Source organism: Gossypium hirsutum, chromosome A02, assembly GCF_007990345.1.
Source record: "Gossypium hirsutum isolate 1008001.06 chromosome A02, Gossypium_hirsutum_v2.1, whole genome shotgun sequence".
NCBI lineage: Eukaryota > Viridiplantae > Streptophyta > Magnoliopsida > Malvales > Malvaceae > Gossypium > Gossypium hirsutum.
Window position 1 is genome coordinate 91,096,438 of NC_053425.1, and position 22,920 is coordinate 91,119,357.

At 34.2% G+C, this 22,920-nt stretch overlaps 1 protein-coding gene across 1 annotated transcript; it reads right to left on the reverse strand.

Moving 5' to 3' along the window:
- Positions 1 to 16,381: 16,381 nt before the first annotated feature.
- On the reverse strand, positions 16,382 to 21,391 carry LOC107951863 (ubiquitin carboxyl-terminal hydrolase 2). The gene is made up of 6 exons (XM_016887024.2): positions 21,033 to 21,391; positions 20,907 to 20,953; positions 18,836 to 18,882; positions 17,730 to 17,776; positions 17,548 to 17,650; positions 16,382 to 17,465 (listed from the first exon to the last, which is right to left on the reverse strand). The coding sequence occupies exons 2-6, from the start codon at positions 20,935 to 20,937 to the stop codon at positions 16,689 to 16,691; spliced, it is 1,005 nt and encodes a 334-aa protein (XP_016742513.1). The 5' UTR covers positions 20,938 to 20,953; positions 21,033 to 21,391; the 3' UTR covers positions 16,382 to 16,688.
- Between the last annotated feature and the right edge of the window lie 1,529 nt (positions 21,392 to 22,920).

Genomic DNA, 22,920 nt, shown 5'->3' on the forward strand with positions numbered 1-22,920 from the left:
GTTGTGCGATAAGCCCACAAGGCTTTATCAAACCTTGCTAACCAATCCTTGCGGTTGGGATTGACAACTTTTCCCAAAATTTGCTTGATTTCTTTATTGGAAATTTTAGCTTATCCATTTGTCTATAGGTGGTATGCCGTGGCAATTTTATGTTTAACATCATATCTATTTTGTAACACCCCTCACCCGTATTCAACGCTGGAATAAGGTTACAGAGTATTACCGGACTTACGAAACAATTAAACAACCATTTAGCATACATAACATCATTTCATACATTCATCATTCAAACTCAATCAATTTTGTTCCTAATACAAGCTTAAGAGGCCCTAAACATACATTGGGTTTGGTTCACGACTAAACCTATATCTTTAGAAACATTTGAAACACATAGAAAAATTTTCTTAAAACAGGGGACACACGCCTGTATGGCCAAGCCGTGTGTCTCACACAGCCACTAGACACGCCCGTGTCATAGGCTGTGTGGACATTCAAAATGGGAGCACATGGCCATGTCCTAGCCTGTGTCCTACCCCGTGTAACTCTTTGACTTGGGTCACATGGCCAACACACATGCCCTTGTGGCTATCCCGTGTGCCCTAAAAATGGCCACACACGCCCGTGTACCAGGCTGTGCCAAACCTGTAGGGTATACTAACTTATGCCACACAGCCAAGTCACACGCCCGTATGTGAGTCCGTTTGGAGCATACTGACTTAATTTAAATTTCAACACTAGGGGACAGACGACCATGTAACAAGACCGTGTGTCACACACAACTGAGACACACGCCCGTGTCTCTACCCGTATGGAAAAAAATAGGCTATTTACCTAGCCAATTTTCCACCCAAATTTTGTGCATACCTATACAATTCAAATGGTACTCACTCATAACATAAATGGTCATCCAATTCAACCAAAATCAAGACTAAAACATACCATTTCAACTCTAACAACTAGTTTGCTTACTATCCCATGTTTTACTCATTCAAATCATAACAACTTTACATATTCAAATCATCTAATTAAACATTTTCCAAACATGCATCATCATAGATCAATTCACTAGCACATAGCTTCTCAATTATCAACCATTTGACATCTATAATACCAACTATCAATAACATTTCAAACCAACTTCAATCACTCAATATAAACCATATGCACACTTATATATACATAACCAAATTAGCCAAATTAAGCCAAGTCTCATGGCTATAGATGTACAAACCAAAACATAACCATTCATAAACCATTTCAAATGGAAAAACCCACTACCAAGATACATATCAAAATGACCATAATCCTATACATGCCATATGACCAAACCAAAAGCTCAAAAGTACCAAAGTGATGGTTAGATAGGCTAGCTTCGAAATCACTATTAAACATGAGAAAAATAAAGTAAAATTTATAGCTTAGTAAGCTCGTATAAAATAAACTTAACTAATCTTAAATACATAATTCATCAATTTGAACTTGTTAATACGTAATTCATAAATACTAACAAACCTTCCACATGCTTAATAATATACTTGTATGCATACTTCATAACTTCTTCAATTTAAAGTTCGTATGATTCATATACATGCCTGAACCAATTCGTAATAAGCTCATACCCAAACGGACAAATTTCGTATACTCGAATTATCACACACTAAGTGCCAATACATAGCAAAAGCTATTTTAATCTCGCATATTAAGTGCCATATATAGCTGAAGCTATCCCAAATCGCACACTAAGTGCCATATATAGCCGAAGCTATCTCGAACCGCACACTAAGTGCCATATATAGTCGAATTGTTGTCAAATATAATTGTAGTCTCATATAAACAATTTATGCAATATCAAAGTATTTAAAGTATAATTATAACAACGCTTATTCCATACAAACTTATCTCGGATGTGTAAACGATGAAATAAGTCGTTTAGTTGATAACTTTTGTTTTTCCCCGATCTAGATCTGAATTTTGTTTTTCTTGATCTAAATATATCCAAAATTAACTCCTTTAATCAACAATTTTTTCAATTCAATCCAAAATATACATTAGGGCTATTTTACACATTTCCCCTAAACTCACATTTTTCACAATTTAGTCTTTATTTCATATGCTATCCGAATTACTAATATGCCCCTAGCAGCCCATTTTTCATTTATTTCACATTTTAACCACTAACTTTACACATTTCTCAATTTAATCCTTATTTTAAATTTTCACCAAAAATCACTTTACAAAACTTGTATATCTATCAACAAACATTCATAATCTATCAAGAAACTTCAAAATACACATGTATTCATCAATGGCATCATTCAAAATCTTTAACAATTTTGCAAAATAGTCCCTAAGCTAGCTAATACTAGCTGTAACGATCTAAAAAATATAGACATCATAAAAACGGGGTAAAAACCGTGCCTTAATGAGAATTTAACCAGGCTGAATGGAAAACCTTGAACTTTGGCTTTTCTTTTTTCCAAATTCAACTAAAGAAGATGATGATAATATAAAATGGATTTTGTTTTATTTAATTAACCTTTAATTACTTAATTACCTATTTAACCTTATTAGTAATTCAAAATTTCAATTATGCCATCCCATTGTCATCCACTATCATATAATGGTCTAATTATCACTTAAGGACCTTAAATTTAAGGTTCTATAGCTATTAGATACCTTTAGCTAATAAAACTCCACTTTTTCACTTTACGCGATTTAGTCCTTTTTATCAAATTAATCATTTAAACGATAAAATTTCTTTACGAAATTTTCACACATACATGATATCATGCAGTAAACATTAAAATAATAATAAAATAAATATTTTGATCTCAAATTTCTAGTCCCGAAACTACTGCTCTAATTTCACTAAAAACGGGTCGTTACATGTTTAAAGCATTAGCAACTAATCTGCAGTCAAAATATGAACCTTCATCACTAATTAAGGCATGAGGGGTACCAGACCTGGTAAAAATATTTGAATGTAGGAATCTGAAAACTGATTTGGCATTATTTGTAGGTAAAGCCACAGCTTTAACCCAATTGGAGACATAATCCACAGCAACAAGAATGTAGCTATTGCCTTAAGATGGTGGAAATGGACCCATGAAATCAATTCCCCATACATCAAATAATTCCACTTCTAAAATATTTTTCAGCGGCATTTTGTGTCTCCTTGATAAGTTACTAGTTCTTTAATAGTAATCACAGCTTTGACAGAACTCATGAGCATCTTTAAACATGGTGGGCCAATAAAAACTAGATTAGAGAACCTTTGTAGCAGTTCGCATGTTTCCAAAATGTCTGCCATAAGGTGCAAAATGACAGCTATGCAGGATACTTTGAATTTCATCATCTGGAATACATCTCCGAATTACTTGATTTGCACACTGCTTGAATAGAAATGGCTCATTCCAGTAATTGTTTGACATCGTGAAGGAATATCCTTTGTCCTTAATGATTGAATGCAGGTGGCAACAACCCATTGACTAGAAAGTTAACAATATTAGTGTACCATGGCAATGCCATAGCCAAAAATAACTGCTCATCGGGGAATTCGTCTTTAATCATTTTACTATCACCATAATTAATCCCTGCTTCCAGTTGTGACAAGTGATCAACCACTTGATTTTTAGTGCCTTTCCTATCTTTAGTCTCTAAATCAAATTCCTGCAGCAACAATATCCATCTAATGCATCTAGGCTTGGCCTCTTTTTTCGTCACCAAGTATTTAATGGCAGAATGGTCTATATAAATTGTGACTTTGGTGCCCACTAGATAAGCTCTAAATTTTTCAAAGGCAAATACCATCGCTAACAATTCTTTCTCCGTGATGGTATAACTGAGCTGTGAAACTGTCAACATACAACTGGCATTGTAATAGCCCGGTTTTAGCTAAATCAAAACAGTGGTTTCAGAACCACAAATTCAAGGTCATAAAATTATTTTAATATTATTTTTTTAGTGTCTATGGCATGTGATTATATATGTGTGAAAATTTCGTGAGCTAATTTTATCATTTAATAGCTCAATTTGATAAAAGGACTTAATCGAGTAAAATGCAAAAGTGGCATGCTATAAGTTAAAAGTGTTTATTTACTATGGTTTGTTATTTATGAGGTTCTTATGATGTTATTAACCCATTGATAATGTTAATGGAAATAAATGGCCATTAAAAGAATGTTTTTAAATGGTTTTAATTAAGGTTAAAAAGGTAAATTGGTTAATAAGGTTAATATTAATAAAACAAAACAAAAAAAAGCCTTATTATAATCTTTCACCACCGATTATTGAAGAAGAAGAAGCCATTTTTGGTGTTTTAGGGTTCGGCTAGCATATAGCTTGATTAAGGTATGTTTTGAGCTCGGTTTTTAATGATTTTTATGTTTTTGTGATTGTTGTTTTGAGTACTAGCTAGCCCGTACCTTAATTTCTGAATTTGTTGCTGATTTTCAAAATTAACATTGATGAGTTCATGTGTTTTTGAATGTTTGATGATGAATTATTAAAGCTTGATGGTAGATATCTATGTTTTGTAAAGTGATTTTTAATTAAAATGCTTAAATAGGATTAAATTGAGAAAAGTATAAATGAGGGGTTAAATTGTGAAATAAATGAAAAATATGGGCTGCTAGGGACCTATAGAGAATTCAGCTAAGCATGAGTTTTGTCAAATTTTGTGAATTTTGTGTATTTATGAAATAGGGACTAAATTGAATAAATGTGTAATTTTAGGGGCTAAAGTGTAAAAATGGTCAAATACGTGTTTGAGGATGAAATTGAATGTGTTGATGAATAAATATTTAGTGAATTTTTAATGATGTGTTATGTTTGAGAAATGGTAAGTTTTGGTATAATTTAAGATGAAGTTTGGATGCCATTTTGGTTTAGTAAATGTTTGATGATTTGGGTTGTATTTAAATGTGGATATTAGTTAAAGTATCAATTTGATTTGGCATGTTTTTGGTTGTGTAATTGAGTAGTGAAAAAGATGATGTATAAATGGCATCAAATGTATATGAAATTGCATGTTTTGAATGCCTATATATGTGATGAAATGGTACCAAATTTGGTTACTTTGTGTGCTTAAGATTAGGGTGGCAAATTCGCTTTACAAATAGCCTATTTTTGTCCATACGGGAAGAGACATGGGCGTTTGTCTCAGCCGTGTGTGACACATGGTTACACGGCCGTGTGTCCCCTGGGGTACCATTCGAATTAAAATTAGTATACCCTAATGGTTTGTCACGGCCTAGACACACAGGCGTGTCTATTGGCCATGTGTGGCACACGGGCTAGCACATGGGCGTGTGGTCAAATATGTGACCCAATTCAGTAACCTCCCTAATTTTCCCACGGGCGTGTCCTCGGTCGTGTGGTGCAAGTTAGTATGTATGCCCTATTTTCACACGGTCTGTGACACGGGCATGTTGGCAGCCGTGTGAGGCACACGGCCTATTCACACGAGTGTATAACCCTTATATCTTTGAAAATTTTCTATGTTTCATAAAGTTTGTGAATGTTAACGGTTTAGTCTTGAACCCCTTCTAAGCATGTTTTAAGGTCTCGTAGGACCTTACAAGGGACAATGTGATTGATATGAATAGATTTTGGTTATGAATGTATGAATGTATGTGAATTGTGTGTGATTTTCGGTAATGCCTCGTAACCTTATTCTGACGTCAGATATGAGTTAGGGGTGTTATAGGCATAATATATAGCATGAAACGTCTTGGATTTTCTTTGCCCCAGAATTGCCTCTACAGCAAAGTAACTTGCATCACACATCAGTTCAAATGGTAAAGTCCAGTTTGGTGCAGTTACTATAGGTGTTGTATTAATCACTCCTTTTACTCTTTGAACACTTTTGAGCATAACTCGTCAAAATGAAATGATTTGTTTTGTTTCAACAAATGACATAGAGGTTTGGATATCCTAGAAAATTCCTTGATAAATAGACAGTAAAATCCAGCATGACCAAGGAAGCTTCTGATTCCTTTCACTGAAGTGGGTGGCGACAACTTTTTAATGACTTCTATTTTTGCTTTGTCGATGACAATTCCTTGCTGTGAGATCTTGTGGCCCAAAATAATGCCTTCACAAACCATGAACTGGCATTTTTCCCAATTCAGCATAAGATTTGTTTCTTGACATCGGCAAAGTACTAACTCCAAATTTTTCAAACAATCTTCAAAAGTGTCGCCAAATATTGAGAAATCATCCATGAATACTTCAAGGAATCTCTCCACCATGTCGGAAAATATTGCCATCATGCAATGCTGTAATGTTGCAGGGGCGTTACATAACCCAAATGGCATTCTTCTGAAAGCAAATGTTCCATAAGGACAGGTGAATGTAGTCTTTTCTTGATCAGTAGGAGATATGGCAATTTGGTTGTACCCTAAGTAGCCATCTAAAATATAGTAAAAGGCTTTCCCTTCTAGTCTATCCAACATCTGATCTATAAAAGGCATAGGGAAATGATCCATCTTCGTTGCTTTGTTAAGCTTTCGATAACCCATACAAACTCTCCAACCTGTGACAGTACGTGTGGGAATGAGTTCGTTGTTATTATTGCTGACTACGATGACCCTCTTTTCTTGGGTACGCACTGAACAGGGCTTACCTAAGAGCTACCCAAAATTGGGTATATAATTCCAACATCCAACCATTTGATAATCTCCTTTTTATCTACTTCCTTCATGACAGGATTCAATCTCCTTTGCTGTCCAATAGATTTGTCATGGCAATTTTCAAGTATTATTTTGTGCATGTTTGCTGTTGGGCTACTTCCTTTAATATTCGCAATTGTCCATCCTAAAGCTTTCTTGGATTTTTTTAAGACTTCCAATAATTGCATCTCCTAATCTATTGTAAGCTCGACAAAGATAACTATAGGCAGTGCATCATTATCTTCCAAATAAACATACTTCAAATGCACTGGTAATGGCTTCAAATCCATCACAGGTGGATCTTCTATTGATGATCGAGGAAGGTTGAAAGACCAACCTGATAAGTCTAATGATTGAAAGCTCCTCCTGAATCCATTTTTAGATTGCTGAGTTTCCATCAGTTCTCCAAATTCTTCAGTCAATTATGTTTCATTTAATTCGACAAAGTCGGCATTAGAATTGTTGTGCATATGTCTTACAAATTCTTCTTGAATTACAATGTCAACAAATTCAACAGCATGGCATTCTTCATCTGGGTCTGCACACTTTAAAGCATCAAACACTTAAATGTCAACTACTGATCATTAATTCTCATGGTTAATTCACCTTTCTGTACATCAATCAATGTTCTACTAGTTGCTAGGAAAAGTCGTCCAAGTATTATGGGCACCTCTTTATCTGTTTCACATTCCAGAATAATAAAATCTACTGGAAAATGAACTTGTCAAATCTTACCACTATATCTTCAATTTTACCTTCTAGATGGATGTATGATCTATTAGCTAGTTGTAGTGTGACTGTAGTAGGTATTGCCTTTCTTATCCTAAATTTCCTGAAAACAGACATAGACATTAGATTGATACTTACACCTAAATTGCATAATGCTTTGCCTACATAATGGTTTCCTATCGAGCAGGGCATAGTGGAGCTCCCTGGATCTTTTACTTTTGGTGGCAGTTTGTTCTGTAGCATTGTTGTGCACCTTTCAGTAAGTGCAATAGTTTCAAACTCGCCTAACCTTTTCTTCTTGGATAGGATATCTTTCATGAATTTCACGTAGTTAGGCGTTTGTTCTGATGCTTCCACCAAAGGTATACTGATTTGGAATTGCTTCAAGACCTCCAAAAATTTCTTGAATTAAGCATCTTGCTTCAACTTTTGGAAACGCTGGGGAAAAGGTGGCGGTGGCCTTCCTTCCATTTGTTGAGGTTGTTTTTCCATGGAATGTGTATAGGCATTACAAGATGAATTTTCTCCTGTATGTTTTTATTTACTCCCATCTTTTGTAGTTTGTTCCACTACTGGCTCGAAAGTTGTTCTTTCAGGAACTTCTGAACTTTCATCTTCGGTAAGGGCATCATTCACAACTCCTGGCAGCTGAGTGCCACTTCAGAGTGTTATGGCCTTACATTGTTCCTTTCCTTGAGATCGAGAACTTTCTGTGTCACTAGGTAAGCTCCTTGTTGTCTAGAACTTAATTCAGTTTGTCCCACTTGATTCTCCAGAGCTCTTAAGGAAACTGTCGGGCTCTGAATAATCGCATCATTCTTAGCCATATACTCCTTTAATAGAGCTTCCATATTTGATGTTGAAGATGATGAATTTTGTTGCACATTTTGTTGCAGCATTGGTTGACTGTATCTAGGTGGTACACCGGCCAAATTCTGTCGATTAACATTGTTGGCATTTCCCATTCCTTGATTATGCTAGCTAAAATTTGGATGTTGTTTCCACCCTAGATTGTATGTGTTGGAGTAGGGATTGTTGTTGCTACGATTAAAATTCCCTATGTAATACACAGATGCTGGATTGGATAGGCATTCATCAAAAACATGATCTTCTCCATAGTATATGCATGCTAGTTCTGCAACTTTCTTCTCCTGCACTGCAAAGGGTCTTTTCAAAGTTTCAATCATATTTGTTAAAGATGATACCTAAGCTGTTAAAGATGTAATTGCATCAAGTTGCATTGCTCTTGCAACTACTCTACCAGTACCAACTCTAGTAGTAGGGTAATGATAATCATTGTTTGCTATTCTTTCCAAAATTTCGCATGCTTCATTGTAGGATTTTTCAAGAAACATCCCATTAGCCTATGCGTCCACCACCATTCGCGTACGAGTATTTGATCCATTGTAGAACATTTCCATTTGTGTCCAATGCTAAAAACCATGCATCGTGTTGAAACGATCCCATGCTTCATATAATGTTTCATTTTTCGATTGCCTAAATGATGTAATGTGACAGCCCTAAATTGATCCTAGTCGGAAAGTGGTTTCGGGATCGCTAAACCGAGTTACCGAAGTATTTGAGTATAATATTTATTGTCTAAAATATGTGAATATGAGTGTGTGAAAGTTTTAAGCTTCGATTTAGTTAATTGCATGTGTGATAGGTTAATCTATAAGGATCTATTAGTGCATGTAATCAAAAGGGTGGACTTGCATGTCAATTTCCCCACTTTGATAGTAGTGGCTGGCCATGACAATGAGGATAGACAAAATGTGATGGGTAAAACATATTATAAACATTTTGTGATAACATGTTGTGTTAAGAATAATAAAATATGAGGGGAGTGGGAGGAGAAACCAAAGTTGTTTCATCCTTGCTCCCCCATTTTGCCGTAACTAGATGAAAAAAAAGGTTGTATTCTTTGGTTCTTCTTGGCCGAAATGAAAAGAGGAAGAAGGGAGGAAAGCATCCGGTCATCTTAGGTTAATATTAAGGTATGTTAATGCTCTTTCATTGAAAATCTTTGTATATTTGGAGTGGTCATCAAGTATAGAAGCTAGCTCATGGCAAATGTTTTTGTAAAGTTATGAAGATGACATTCGGTCATGGATGTTTGTATTTCTTTGATGTTGTTTTTGATGCTTTAGTGTATTGAGGGTTGATTATAGATGAGTTGAGCTTGGTAAAATTAAATGTTTGTGGCTTAATTGCTTAATGACAATCGGCTATGTTGAAATGCTAAATTAGTGCTAAATTGTAAGTATTTAATTGAGTGTTAGCCGAAATTGAGCTTATGATAGTAATTAGAATTTGTGAAATTTATGCATTTTGTGGTCCAAGTGTGATAAGAACCATACGGTTATGGCATGTAAGCATGAAGATTTGTGGATGTTTTAGAATTGGCCTAAGTGTTTTAGTCATTAATATATATATTGCCGAATGTATGCTTAAGGAATTGGTTAAGTACATTGTTGTTAAATGCTTGTTGTTTTTGTATAATTGTTGCCTAGCTACTAAATGAACTTAGGGTATTATGGATAAGTTTAAGAGTGGCATAATTGAAATGAAGTTTGCTTGTGCCGAATGTGAATTAAATATAAATTAAATAAGCATGAAATCGAGTCATGGCATGTTTTATTAGATATGATACATATTGAAATCTATTGTTTTAGATATAGATTAAATAATATGTGATTGCCAAATGTGATTGTCAAGTGAATAATATTAGTTAAGTACTTAAGCAAATCTATTGTTTTACTTAAGCTTAAGAGCAAAGAGGATCAAAGTCGGATCGGGGAAAAGAGAAAGTAAACGAATAGCCGTGGATATCTAGTCGTCGACCACTTCCGAGGTAAGTTTTAAGTGATTAAACGTTGAGTAAATTCAATCATAATAGGACATAATGAGTTGATTTAATAAGGTATGATGTGGCCATGATATGTCTTAAACTCAAATGGTAAGTTCATAAGTGTTTGGACTTGGAAATTTAAGAGCAAATTGTAATAATTTGCTTAGGACAGCAGCAGTAACGTGATTTTAGAAAATCACTATAAATTGTTGGTGTGGAATTATAGGCTTAATAAAATATGTAATCAAAGCTTAATTAGTCTAGTTTCTTATAAAAGAAACTTTGTAAGCAAAGAAATTTCCTATAAAGAGATATTTAAAGTTGTGTGAGATAGTGTCAGAATGACTCCGAAATCCCCTGTTCTGTTTTTAGAAAATCATTATAATTTGTACAAAAATGGTTATAAGATAAAATTTATATGCTTAGACTCCTTAATGAGTCTAGTTTCAAATGAAATCAAATAGAACATATTTTGAATTCTGTACAATGAGAAATTTGATTCGTAGTGAAGAGTGGTCAGATTAGTCAAACTGTGAAACAGGGAAAACTTTAAGAAAAATATGGTATTGATTGGCCAAACCTAAAATTCTGAAAATTTTATGGATGGAAGATATATGAGTCTATATTCAGGTAAAATTAACGGAAATTGATTTTGAGTTTTTTAGCTCCAGTTATAAATAATTTAGTGACTATTGCTCAGGAAAACAGCTTGTAGTGAATATGTGAATTTGTTGAAAACATTGATGAAACTATTTGAGTTGCTTATAAGCTATTGCTGAAATTGATGCACAAGATAAATATATGTATATGTGGTAAAGCCGAATCGATAATGTGAAATATGTATGAGATATGTATATGTGGTAAAGCCGAATGGCTAATGTGAAATATATATATGAGATATGTATATGTGGTAAAGCCGAATGGCTAGTGTGAAATATATATATGAGATATATATATGTGGTAAAGCCGAATGGTTAATGTGAAATATGTATGAGATATGTATATGTGGTAAAGCCGAATGGCTAGTGTGAAATATGTATGAGATATGTATATGTGGTGAAGCCGAATGGTTAATGTGAAATATGTATGAGATATGTATATGTGGTGAAGCCGAATGGTTAATGTGAAATATGTATGAGATATGTATATGTGGTGAAGTCGAATGGCTAATGTGAAATATGTATGAGATATGTATATGTGGTAAAGCCGAATGGCTAATGTGAAATATGTATGAGATATGTATTGTGGTAAAGCCGAATGGCTAATGTGAAATATGTATGAGATATGTATATGTGGTAAAGCCAAATGGCTAATGTGAAATATATATATGAGATATGTATATGTGGTAAAGCCGAATGGCTAGTGTGAAATATGTATGAGATATGTATATGTGGTAAAGCCGAATGGCTAGTGTGAAATATGTAGGAGATGTGTGTACATTGTTGCCGAATGACCAAATGTGAAAGGTGTGTATTATTAGATATTTGATGAGGCAAATGAATTACAAATATGACAGACGATGTGAATGTTGTAACATGTGATTAAATGTACATGAAACTTGGAAATATATTCCGGGTAAGACCCGATGACTACGTGTGGAGATTATGTCCGGGTAAGACCCGATGACTACGTGTGGAGATTATATCCGGGTAAGACCCGATGACTACGTGTGGAGATTTTGTCCGGGTAAGACCCGATAACTTCATGTGGAGATTTCATCTGAGCTAAAGGTCTCGCCGATAATCCGAGTAGAGGTTAAAGCTATAAGACTTCTTAATAAGAATTGCTTATAAATATATTCAATGCGAAAGGTTAAACAGGTATGTACTCCAAGTTTATATGTGAGCTTGATTTGAACTAAATCATAAGGTAGTTATGTGATGCATACGTGAGCAATCTATGAGACTATTCCTATGATTATGTGACATAGGATCAGTGTGAGAGGTTATGTGAAATTAAACAATATATCTATGTCACATGAGCTCACTTTTATGTGAAAGTTTATCTGCCTATTGTATATGATGAGATGTGCATATTCGGTAAAGGGATGGTATGCCCGAAGGAAGAGTGAAATAAAAATACGAACAACTATGTTATAATTTGATTGTTATCTGTTGACACTGCTTAAAACTTACTAAGCATTGTAATGCTTACTCCGTTTACTTTGTTTTCTCTATTTTATAGATCTCATTTCGAAGCTACAGGCTCGGGGATCGTCAGCAACTAGTCACACTATCACTATCCACTGCTTGTTACTGTTATGTTTTGAATTATTTTATGGCATGTATAGAATAGACCAGTGGCCGAAGAATATTTTGGTTAATGTATATAAGCCATGCGAAAATGGCATCTTTTGAATGTGTACTTATAGAAGTTTAAATTGTATCCCTGACTGTCTTTAGTACTTATCTAAAGGAATGTTCAAAAAAAAAATTTTACTGTTCTGATATGAGTTTCAAGTCCGGTAATGCCCCTCTACCTATTCCGGCGACGGATACGGGATTGGGGTGTTACACGTATTAAAAAGATTAAAAAAGTTTGAAATAGTTTTAAATTTAATCAAGTCTTGATGACTTGAAAATAATCATGTGCATGTGTTAAAGTTTAGTAACGCCTCGTATACCGTCCCAAGGTAGGGCACGGGCATGGTGTTACATTTAATATCGTTACTAAGCTTGGCATTCATGTTGGGAGGATTATACCTAAGTAGAAATCTCTGACACAGTTCATTCCAAGATACCACCGTACTTGATGGTAACGCATTCAACCATGATCTGGCATGATCTCACAATGAATAAGGGAAAAATTTTAATCTAAGGGCATCCTCAGGGATACCTTGTTGCCTGAATGAGACAAACTTCAAGAAAAAGTCTCAAGTGCAATCTTGGATCTTCAGTAGGTAAACCACTAAACTGCCATACTGTTTACAGCATCTAAAACATTACTGGTTTTAATTCAAAGTGTTGAGTTTGAATATGTGGCCTAACAATTCCTAGATTTAGATCATCTAAAATAGGCACTATATGTTCTCTGATGGATCTATCTCTGTCATCTATGATTCGAGGAATACCATTATTCCTTTCCTTCTGAAGTACTTGATCTTCTCTAATTAGATCATTTCTAATTCTTTTCATCTCTCTTAACTCTTTTCTTCTTTGCCTTAATGTCCTTTCAATTTTAGGATCAAAATAACGTTTTGTATCATCTTGAGTACTTCTTCTCATGCACTAATACAAACCTGAAAACTAAAATAAAATACTAATTAATTGCCCTAAAAATAACAAGAATAATAACAAATAAAATTTTCACCAATATTGTCGATCCCCAGCAACGACACCAAAAAGCTGTTGCGTGTAAATAATTAATGCAATTGTACAAGTGTACATGTCATTCAAGTAATAAAGTGATAAGTAATTGTCTTCTCTACATGGATCGAAAATTGGTAAGAAATTGAGTAAGTTATTATAATCCTATTGACTATACTGAATAGTAAGAATTACTCTCAAGTTGAATAAGATATTTGTATAATGAATTAATGAAATCAAATGCTAAAAACAAAGAGTTGATATCGCAAATAAATGATGTGGCAAATTACAGAGAAAACCAAGAGTATTTCCGTTGTTGAATGAATAGAGCTGGAATTATTCAGGTGAAATGTTCATATCAAAATAATGTCATGGTAAAATATTGTCTAATCAACTCTTCAAAGAGTCACTACTGTAACTTGCTTCTTTCAATAGCTAAATCTTAAGCTAGAAATCTAAGTTACTGTATGTCTATAGAACTCTGGATTAATAGCTACATTGAACATTTTTCTCTGTACAACTTGCAACATCTATGTCTAGAGTGGTACGAATATTCTGTCGAGTATTCGCTTGTATCAAACGACTCAAGATCCAATATATTTAACCTTTTTAGAATTAAAAATACATCTAATAACACAACACACAATAAACTATGTCTATAGCTTGCATGCATGTATTTAAAATAAGCATAAATTGAATGAAACAGTGACATAAACAATCTCAAATCATAGGCATTAAAGATGATAAAACATTCACCAAAATAACTCCAACCCAAAAAAAGATTTAGTTCATAGGTGGAAAAGTTAACATCAAAATAAAATAATTCATTAACATTCTCAAATAAGTTCGAATCATAGAAATCAGGAAAATAAAGGCATAAATGTAGGAATTCTCGCTACACTCTAGCTTCTCTTTGATTTTCAGATTACATGTGAATCCAGGATAGCTCTCACTCCACCTTCTTCATGTCTTTATTTTTCTCTCTTAAGCTACTATCCTTTCTTTCTCTGAAATTCTCCAATAGAGAGAAAAACTGTTGTCACCATTTTTCTTCTCACACCAATTCTCCTCCCTCCTCTTTCTTCTTCTCTCCCCTTCTTTTATTGGCTGGATCCGTCCCTCTCAGCACACATTTTTTCCCTTCTTTTTTGAGGTGGTCTTTCTGGTATACGCCAGTTGGCTAAGAGTGACATGGATAGAATGCTGAGTCATTTTCCCGAAATTGCCATGGCAATTGTGTTAACAATCAATCTTACCATTTACCACGGTAATGTTTCACTTCCCTTATTTTCCTTCTACATCCGTTTCATCCTCTACTTCTACCTGTACATGTGTCCAACCACAACCACAAATTTTCCTTCCCCAAGTAATAAAAGTAATAAAAGATGACCATTATAGCCCAGTCCAAGCTTTGTTATGCAATATTCTAAAATTATCCTAAAAGTGCAAATGTATTTACTTAATTACAAACAATTAATTTCATATAAAGGCCTAAAGTATAACTCTTTTCAATAGTTATCAATGTTTCATAACCTTACCATAAAAGTATCTATCACAAAATAATCAGAATTTGTCCAAAACTTACTAAAAGAGCGAATAATCTTACCTTACCAAATAAACTTAACAGAGTGCGCCACAAGGGCCAAACAAAAAGTTATCATACAGATTAACGTGTTTATTGTCCCAACAGACTTTCACATAAGGTGTCATGGGTGTCTCCCTCATGGATTTATACATAATTTATTTTATCGTGATCTGTCAATTTGATTTACACATTATCAAAGGCTACACCATAAACATACATATAGACATGTATTGTCATGGGTCTCAGCCACATGGACATATATACATTCATATACTGTGATCTGTCAATCCAGTTTTCAACCTACTAGAGGCTACACCATGAGTGTTCTCATATCATATGATGCCATGAGTCTTAACCTCAATGTCTTACACTAAAATTTCATATTATGATTTGCCAATCTTGTTAGTGATGTAACTGTCGTACCAGAGGCTTCACAAAAGAAAGTTTGTTCAATAAAAACTAAAATGATTTAAATCCAAGCATGATTAAAGAGCATTGCACTAACACCCAAAAATAAAAACTATACCCAACATTATTAAATTATTAATAAATTTACATTTCAATCAGTTAATTTTTAAAAAGTTACAAATAGTTATTGAATTACTCAAATATTTTCATTTAAGTATTAGGTTGTTAAATCATTTATTTAAGTCCGACCAGTTAGCTTCGAGTAATAATTCGACGACCAATACGGTGCAACAATACTCATCAATGAGGAGAAAAACTTATCTTAAATCAAAACAAATCTGATGGTCAGTGCCGAAGATCGAAAAAGAAAACTGTTCGGATTTTGGCTCACAAATTTGTCACATTCAAAATTTTTTCATGAAAAAAAACTAAACTACATAAAAGAATGTGATCATTCTGTAAATTTCTAAATTTGAGTGACCATAAGAAAATTACAGAGAAAGCCATACAATCACAATTTTTACAACTCAAAGACTAAAAACTTTTAAATAATTTAGTAATCGTTCTGTAACTTTCTAAATTTGAGTGACTAATATGTAAACTTACTAATAGTTTAATAACTTAGGATGCAATTTACCCAAAATATCCAAAAGAACCGGATTCCATTTTCCACTTTAAATTGATAGATGCACTACAAACCAAGTCATGAGCTAAAATGGCACCAATCTATTTGACTTGGTAACATTTTCCATCACCTAAAGTGCTCTATGCTGCTTTGACCCTTTAAACTTCCTTGATATACTAGTTCCCAATTCATATTATAACATGAAAATGACATTAACTTCCAAGTGACTTCCAAATAAATAAACTAAAAACTTGAACATAACTGTTTCAACACAAATCCATATCCGATTCTCAACCAAGCCTGGGTAACATAGAAGATGCTTATCTAAAGAGCAGAGTATTTTCATCAACAAATATGGGACTGGAAGAAAAGACCATGACAAAATCCAAGAAAGTCATTTGGAAACAGCAGAGTTGATTTTATCATAAAAGGTCCTTTACGTGACTCCAGTTTTCTTTGGATTTGCACTAAGCATCTTGTCAACCAAGAAAATAAAAACAAAACAAGATACACTTCACCTAGAGCTGCTATTCTTCTGCTTAGCTTTCTCAATAAGGGGTTTCAGTTGCTTCTTTTCAGCAAGAATTTTAAGGAAGTTGAACAAGAAGGGTATGTAGTTGTGTTTCCTTCGAATGTTTTCAGTTCTCCACTTCTTGAATTTCTCCTCCTCCATCAAAATTTTCTCAGTGGCACCCTCAATCCCTGAATTAACTTCTGAAAGTTGCTTGTTTAGTGCTTCAAAACTGGTTTTGTCTGTGGGTCTTTCAGACTGTATGGTAGCCAACTGCTGCAAGATGCGTTCCCTCTTCTTTTGGAGCTCCTTAAGTTCAGCGGTGTACAACTCTTTCCTGTTCTTGATAACTGCCATGAGGTTAAATCTTATTTCACTTTGGGAGTATCTCTCAATTCGTTCTTGGATTACTGGTTGCACCAACTTCAACCATTCCATGTCACCTGGACTAGCAGGGCATTGACCAAGGCTAATGGGTCCCTCCTTCAGTCCATCAAGTTCGTAAAGTACTCCATCAACTGGTATGTAGCTTATGAAATGGTAGACATCGTCATCTTTCCCAGCAGCTTTCTGCTCCTCTGGAACAAATGGCTCAGGCCTTGCAAAACTATTATGGGCTGTACGTATAGCTTCACTGTTATTTATAGCTAGACCCTTGAGCTCTGGAGGGAAGTTTTTAGTGAATTCTTTCAACTTTGACAGTTCTGGGCCAATGTCAATATCAGGGCAGTTCAAGAGAATAGACAATATAGCTTGTGTAGCACAAGCATTATTGATGACCTATGAAAATGTAGAAGAAATAAGTTTGGAAGATTTGCAATATATCAGACTTGAGAAACTAATAAATTAAACTGAAACCAACCTGACTAGCAAAGAACAGATTAGGGTTCGGGTCCTTGATTACAAGACGTTCATCCTTCTCCCCTGGGCGCCATTTGAAAAGGAAAATCAACCCATACACAGGCCTATCATGGAAAGAATAATCACGCAAGGAAGAGATTCAAACGCTGAAACGTGAAATGGCCAGTATAAGCAAGAACTGACCTAAGATTGTTTAGAGAATCGAGATCCAATGAATACAATTCCTCTACCTGATAAGACATGATCCATCATGACAGTATAAGCATATCAAAAACAAAAACTATAATAGTACTTATTCAGATATGAAAATTAATATCCACACCTAAGCAGCCGCCAACACACTTACACAAGGAAAGACTTTGATAGCTGCACACAGGGTTTAACATAGGGGCAAAGAACAAACAAAATAGTACAGACAGTAGATAGGGATGGCACTGGCCACAATTTTATACAAAACCAACCTAACCAGATCCACTCAAGTAGGGTCAAACTAAACAGGTTAATACAGCAGCTTCAAGGCATGCTGGTGGTTGATCAATGCTAGGTTAGAAAGAAGATATCTTTTTTGTAAGTCAAAAGCAAAGATCATGTCTTTTGCATTGTCAAAGAAGTCCTTTTGATCCAAGAAATGCTTCGCTGAAGTACAATTTGGTAATTTTCTGTTTTCTAGATAGGGCATTGGTTATATGGTTGATTGGGTCTTGTTTTGGGTTTAGTTCATTGAAGGTTTTAAATGGAGTCCTTAGCTCAAATTACTTTAATAACTCCCATGTTTGTTGATTTTAAGAATCCTAATCCATTACGACAAGTTAAGAATTTAATTGGTGCCTATTTATATTTCTCAGTTTTGCTTCATAGAGTTGATTTCTCACAAAATGTTCAGGTATTAATTGTTCTCGTAGAACTAATTCAGTGGTTTCCTTCCCCCGACTTTTCTTCCTCTTATCTTCCAACAACAGTCATTGAATGAGTTTCTACCAAACCAAGAGAAACACGATGCAAATGGAGGTTTAAGGGGATATCTTATAGGAACCCTTGTGCCTTTCACACACTGACTGAGTATGCATAAAACCATCAACATACCAATGCCTTGTCCACAACAACAACAACATTGTTTAAATAGCACCGTACAGAAGACACACAAGATAATTAACATAGAGACTGATATTCATTTTTATTAAAAGAACTTCCAACAGTATTGGAATGCATGCATCTAAATAATAGAGGAAATTATAAGCAAAGCTACAAGGCAAACATAAGGAGCCAATTATGACATAAAAGAGTATTACTTGTACGCCTTTAACTTGCATCTGCTGTATAAGTTCTGTAAAAACACCTGAAAAGACATGGCAGAAAATGATCATGTCAAGTTTAAATCTCAGTACATATCATCCAGAAAGCATGATGATCTAAAGTAAGCAATAAGAGCACTAAAAGACGGTTAATCATTTGATGCAGCAAGATGTTAACATGTTCGATCTCAACTAATAGATCCAAGATATTCATAAGAAATCATATGGCAGAACATAGTACAACACAACTCGATGCTGAAAGCATTATACTCAGAAGAAAAAAGGAGGGAGTGGGGGGAGAAAAAAGCAACTGCGAAATGCCCAATCTGAACTATGTTGCCTTTGTTAGGCCTCCAAAAACGGTTCAACAGTGTTGTCAAGGGCACTAAGACCTCTATGTCACCTAAGGTGCAAGGTGTAAAAAGAGGCTCGTCCAAGTAAAATAAGGCACATACTTATAAATAAAGATATATGTGTACTATTTATATTAAAAAAATTATGTATTGTGTAAATAGTAAATAATAAGTAAATTTTAAGATACTTCATTTTATAAATTCAAGTTATTGCTCAAGTCGGATAATTCATTCACTAATTTATTACAAAATAAAACAAGATATGTAATTAAAAATTGACAATAGCTCTAAATTTCCTTCACTTCCATATATGATCTTTTGAATCATTATCCTTGAAATAAAATTAAGGGCAAGTTCCATAGTATTTGCTTGGCTTGGTTTTCTTCTATTTATTACTTCTTTTGCAAACCATATCAGGTCCAAGCATCCAACAAATTTCAGCTTCTGCCTTCTTCAAGTGTCGAATTACAGTTTTCAAACACACAAGGTGGCTGACACAAACTTCCATGACAAAGGAGGAGGCAGATTACAAATGTGATTAAACGATAAATAAATAAATTACAGCGAGAAGTTTAAAGCAGAGAAAGAGTGGATGTTGGTCTGTTTTTGAAAACTAAAACAGAGCAACTTCTCTGTTTTTTAACAAATAAATATGCTTTATAAGAGGAAGAAAAGAATTACAAGAAGGGAAAAAAAGGGAGATATTTGATTGTATGCTTTAACCTAATCAAATCGGTGACTGAGTTTATAATAATGAAAAAGAAAAAGAGCAAATGTGGCATTTTAACTCAAAAAAAAAAAAAGGGAAATTGAAAAATTAACTGAAGCTAGCCTTTCGAACTCCTTGGACTGGAACAGAAGACACAACAAAGTACAAAAGGCACTTGCCTGTTTGAAGTCGCCTCATCTAGAAGGCTCTGAAGCATTTTTTTTTCTTTTCTTTTCACCACACCTAGGCGCCTAGGCACACAACTTGACATCACAGGGTTATACGACCAATGAAGGGGCAAAAAATTTCCTCAGGATTAAAGATAAACCTTAGGAAAATGTAAGTTCTACCTCTAATTATTGGCAACAATTAAGGCTTCAATCTATCTTATTATAGAATCTTTAAAAAGCGGAGATTGTTTCTAGCACTATCATGAACAAAACATCAATGTTCTTTTTATTATTATTTTAAATTCCACCAGGTATAACATGCATATACTATGCTGTATTTTCAAGATCATAAGCCTCTAAGGAATTGCACACAGTGATTCAATAATCTAACATGTGAGAAATAACCAGATAACAATCAAGCTTATGATTGTTCTCTGCAAGCGTGAGGCGTCGGGATCGTTAACAAAATATTTACCCAAACCACCCTCCAATGGCACTATAAAAAAAACACATTCACACAAAGAGATTGAATTACAATGAAATCCGCAACATCCTTATGTTTTGATAAAAATTTAAATGAATATCTCAACTATATTAATTCATCCCCACCCCCACCCCCAATTCAGAGAATATGAAACTGTAACCAGAGACAAAATAAGAAAAAATTGAAGAAAACTTTCCTCTAAGATAAGTACACAATTTTCTTAAGAAGAAAAGAAACTCATCAACAAATTAAATGAATAAGAAAGTTGTTCAGCTTATAATTTAAGAGTAATTCCAAACAAATACACAAACTTAATGTTCGAAAATATGAGAGAGAGAGAGAGAGGCAAAACCTGGATCCGATTCAATTGTGCACCAAGACATGATTAGAATTTAGCAGCTGCCACAAACAAAAAGGTAATTTTTTAAAAAAAGGCGAAACAGCCTAACATAATATATAAGAAATACCCAAAACTCACCAAGTCTGTCAGAAAAGAAAGAGAGGTTCGTTCCTGGCTGAGGTCTTTCTTCTTCCTCAACCCTAATGGCTAAAAGGCTTCGTAGGGCTACTTCAGCTGTGAGCTTTTAAGCACTGCGCTTTCTAATCTATCAAATGAATCTCAACCGTTGGTTCCAACTTCAAGTACTAGGCACTCCGTCCATCTCAAACTTAAAGGAAGAGTGCTCATGGGTCGGGTTTTCTGTCCGAACCTGCTTTTTTTTTTTCAGTTTTATTCTCTTTAAAAAGAGAAAAAGGCTTAACCGAATAAGAATCCCTCGAATTATATCGCCTTCGTTAGTTAGGTATTTAATTTTTGTTTTATCAAATCAAATACTTAAATTATAATTTTGTAACTATTATAATCCCTACTCTTATTTCTATTAAAAGAACCCTTTAATCATTTTAATAACATAAAAATTTTAAATTTAATATTAAATTAAATAATTATTCAATATCATACTTCTCTTCTCCAGTCTCTTTTTCTCTCTCCCCGTCTATCTTGATCTTATTTTATCTCTCATATTACTTTCTCTCCCTTTTATTCACAACAGCTAAAAAAAAAAGTTTTATTAGGTATCTAGTTTGACCAAAAAAAATTTAGATAGTTAACTAAAAGAGAGTATAATTTGAGAGTTGTTTATTCAATTAAATTTAAAAATGGGTTCAGTTTAGATTAATTTAAAAGGTTAAATTTTATTTTATTTTGTTAAAATTTGTTATTAGTCCTTATAATTTATGAAAGTTGTGGATTTAATTTATTACTTTAATTTGGTTATTTTTAGTTTCTATATTTTTTATTCACATTTTAAAATTTCAATCCTACTAGAAAGAATAATTTTGCCTTCTGGCACGTCTTTATCTGCCGACTGGTACGTTTTTTTTCCTTTCAATTGTGTTTTTCTTTATGCTTCTTTACTCTTCGTATTTGTTATTCTGTTTCGTGGAAAGTAGCTTATCTTTGCTGCGGGAAAGTGATGGAATGAGGATTAGCGAATCTGAGTTTAGAGGATGGAGAAGAAGAAGCTTTTTCTATTCTAGATGATGTTGAATCACAGAGCTCAGCATGTAGTTTTTGCTTGATGGGATGCTTTCTAACTGTTAGTGTAGTCAATTTCCCAGACATGAGAAATACGATGACAAATATTTGGCACCCTTTGAAGGGTGTGCAAATATCGGATTTGGGTGAAAAACGTTTTCTATTCAAATTTTTTAACGAATTGGATATTAATCGAGTAATTACAGGCGCTTTCTGGACTTTCAATAATCACCTGTTGATTATCCATAGGATTTAGGAGAATGAAGATCTGATGTCTATTCCATTGGTGTACTCAGACTGGTGGGTTCAGATTCATGATTTGCCACCGGGGCTTTTCAGAGATTCCATGGCGGTGTAATTTGGAAATTTCATTGGCAAATATCTGGAATATGATATGAAGCAGTTATCCAACGGCTACGAAAATTATCTACGCATTCGAGTCTAGATCGATGCCCAAAAGCCTCTGAAAAGAAGAAAGAAAATTATGATCTCTGGCTCAAATTTTACTTATACAAAGTTCAAATATGAAAAATTAACTTTGTTTTATTTCTTATGTGGCTGCCTAGGCCATGGAGACAATTTCAGCCCAATGAGATTAAAATATGGGATGCAGGAAATGGAAATGGGTTGGGACTTGTCGTTACGGGCTCAGCCACGGAAGACTACTACAGTAAACAACATATGGCTAAGGGGGGAGGGAGAGGATAATTTTTTTGGAAAGACATGTTTGGGTAGCAACTTGGCCAAAATTCAAGGCAAAACCAGAGGAGAAAATTGTGGGCTAATGTTAATACAATTCTTGGAATCAATTTGGAAGGCACCAAATTTA

Coding starts and splice junctions, on each gene's coding strand:
- LOC107951863 (XM_016887024.2), bottom strand. CDS start 20,937: ATGTCTTGGTGCACAATTGAATCGGATCCAG. Junction 17,777..18,835: donor TGCAAGTTAAAGGCGTACAA/GTAATACTCTTT, acceptor ATGTCTTATCAG/GTAGAGGAATTGTATTCATT. Junction 17,466..17,547: donor ATCTGTTCTTTGCTAGTCAG/GTTGGTTTCAGT, acceptor ACATTTTCATAG/GTCATCAATAATGCTTGTGC.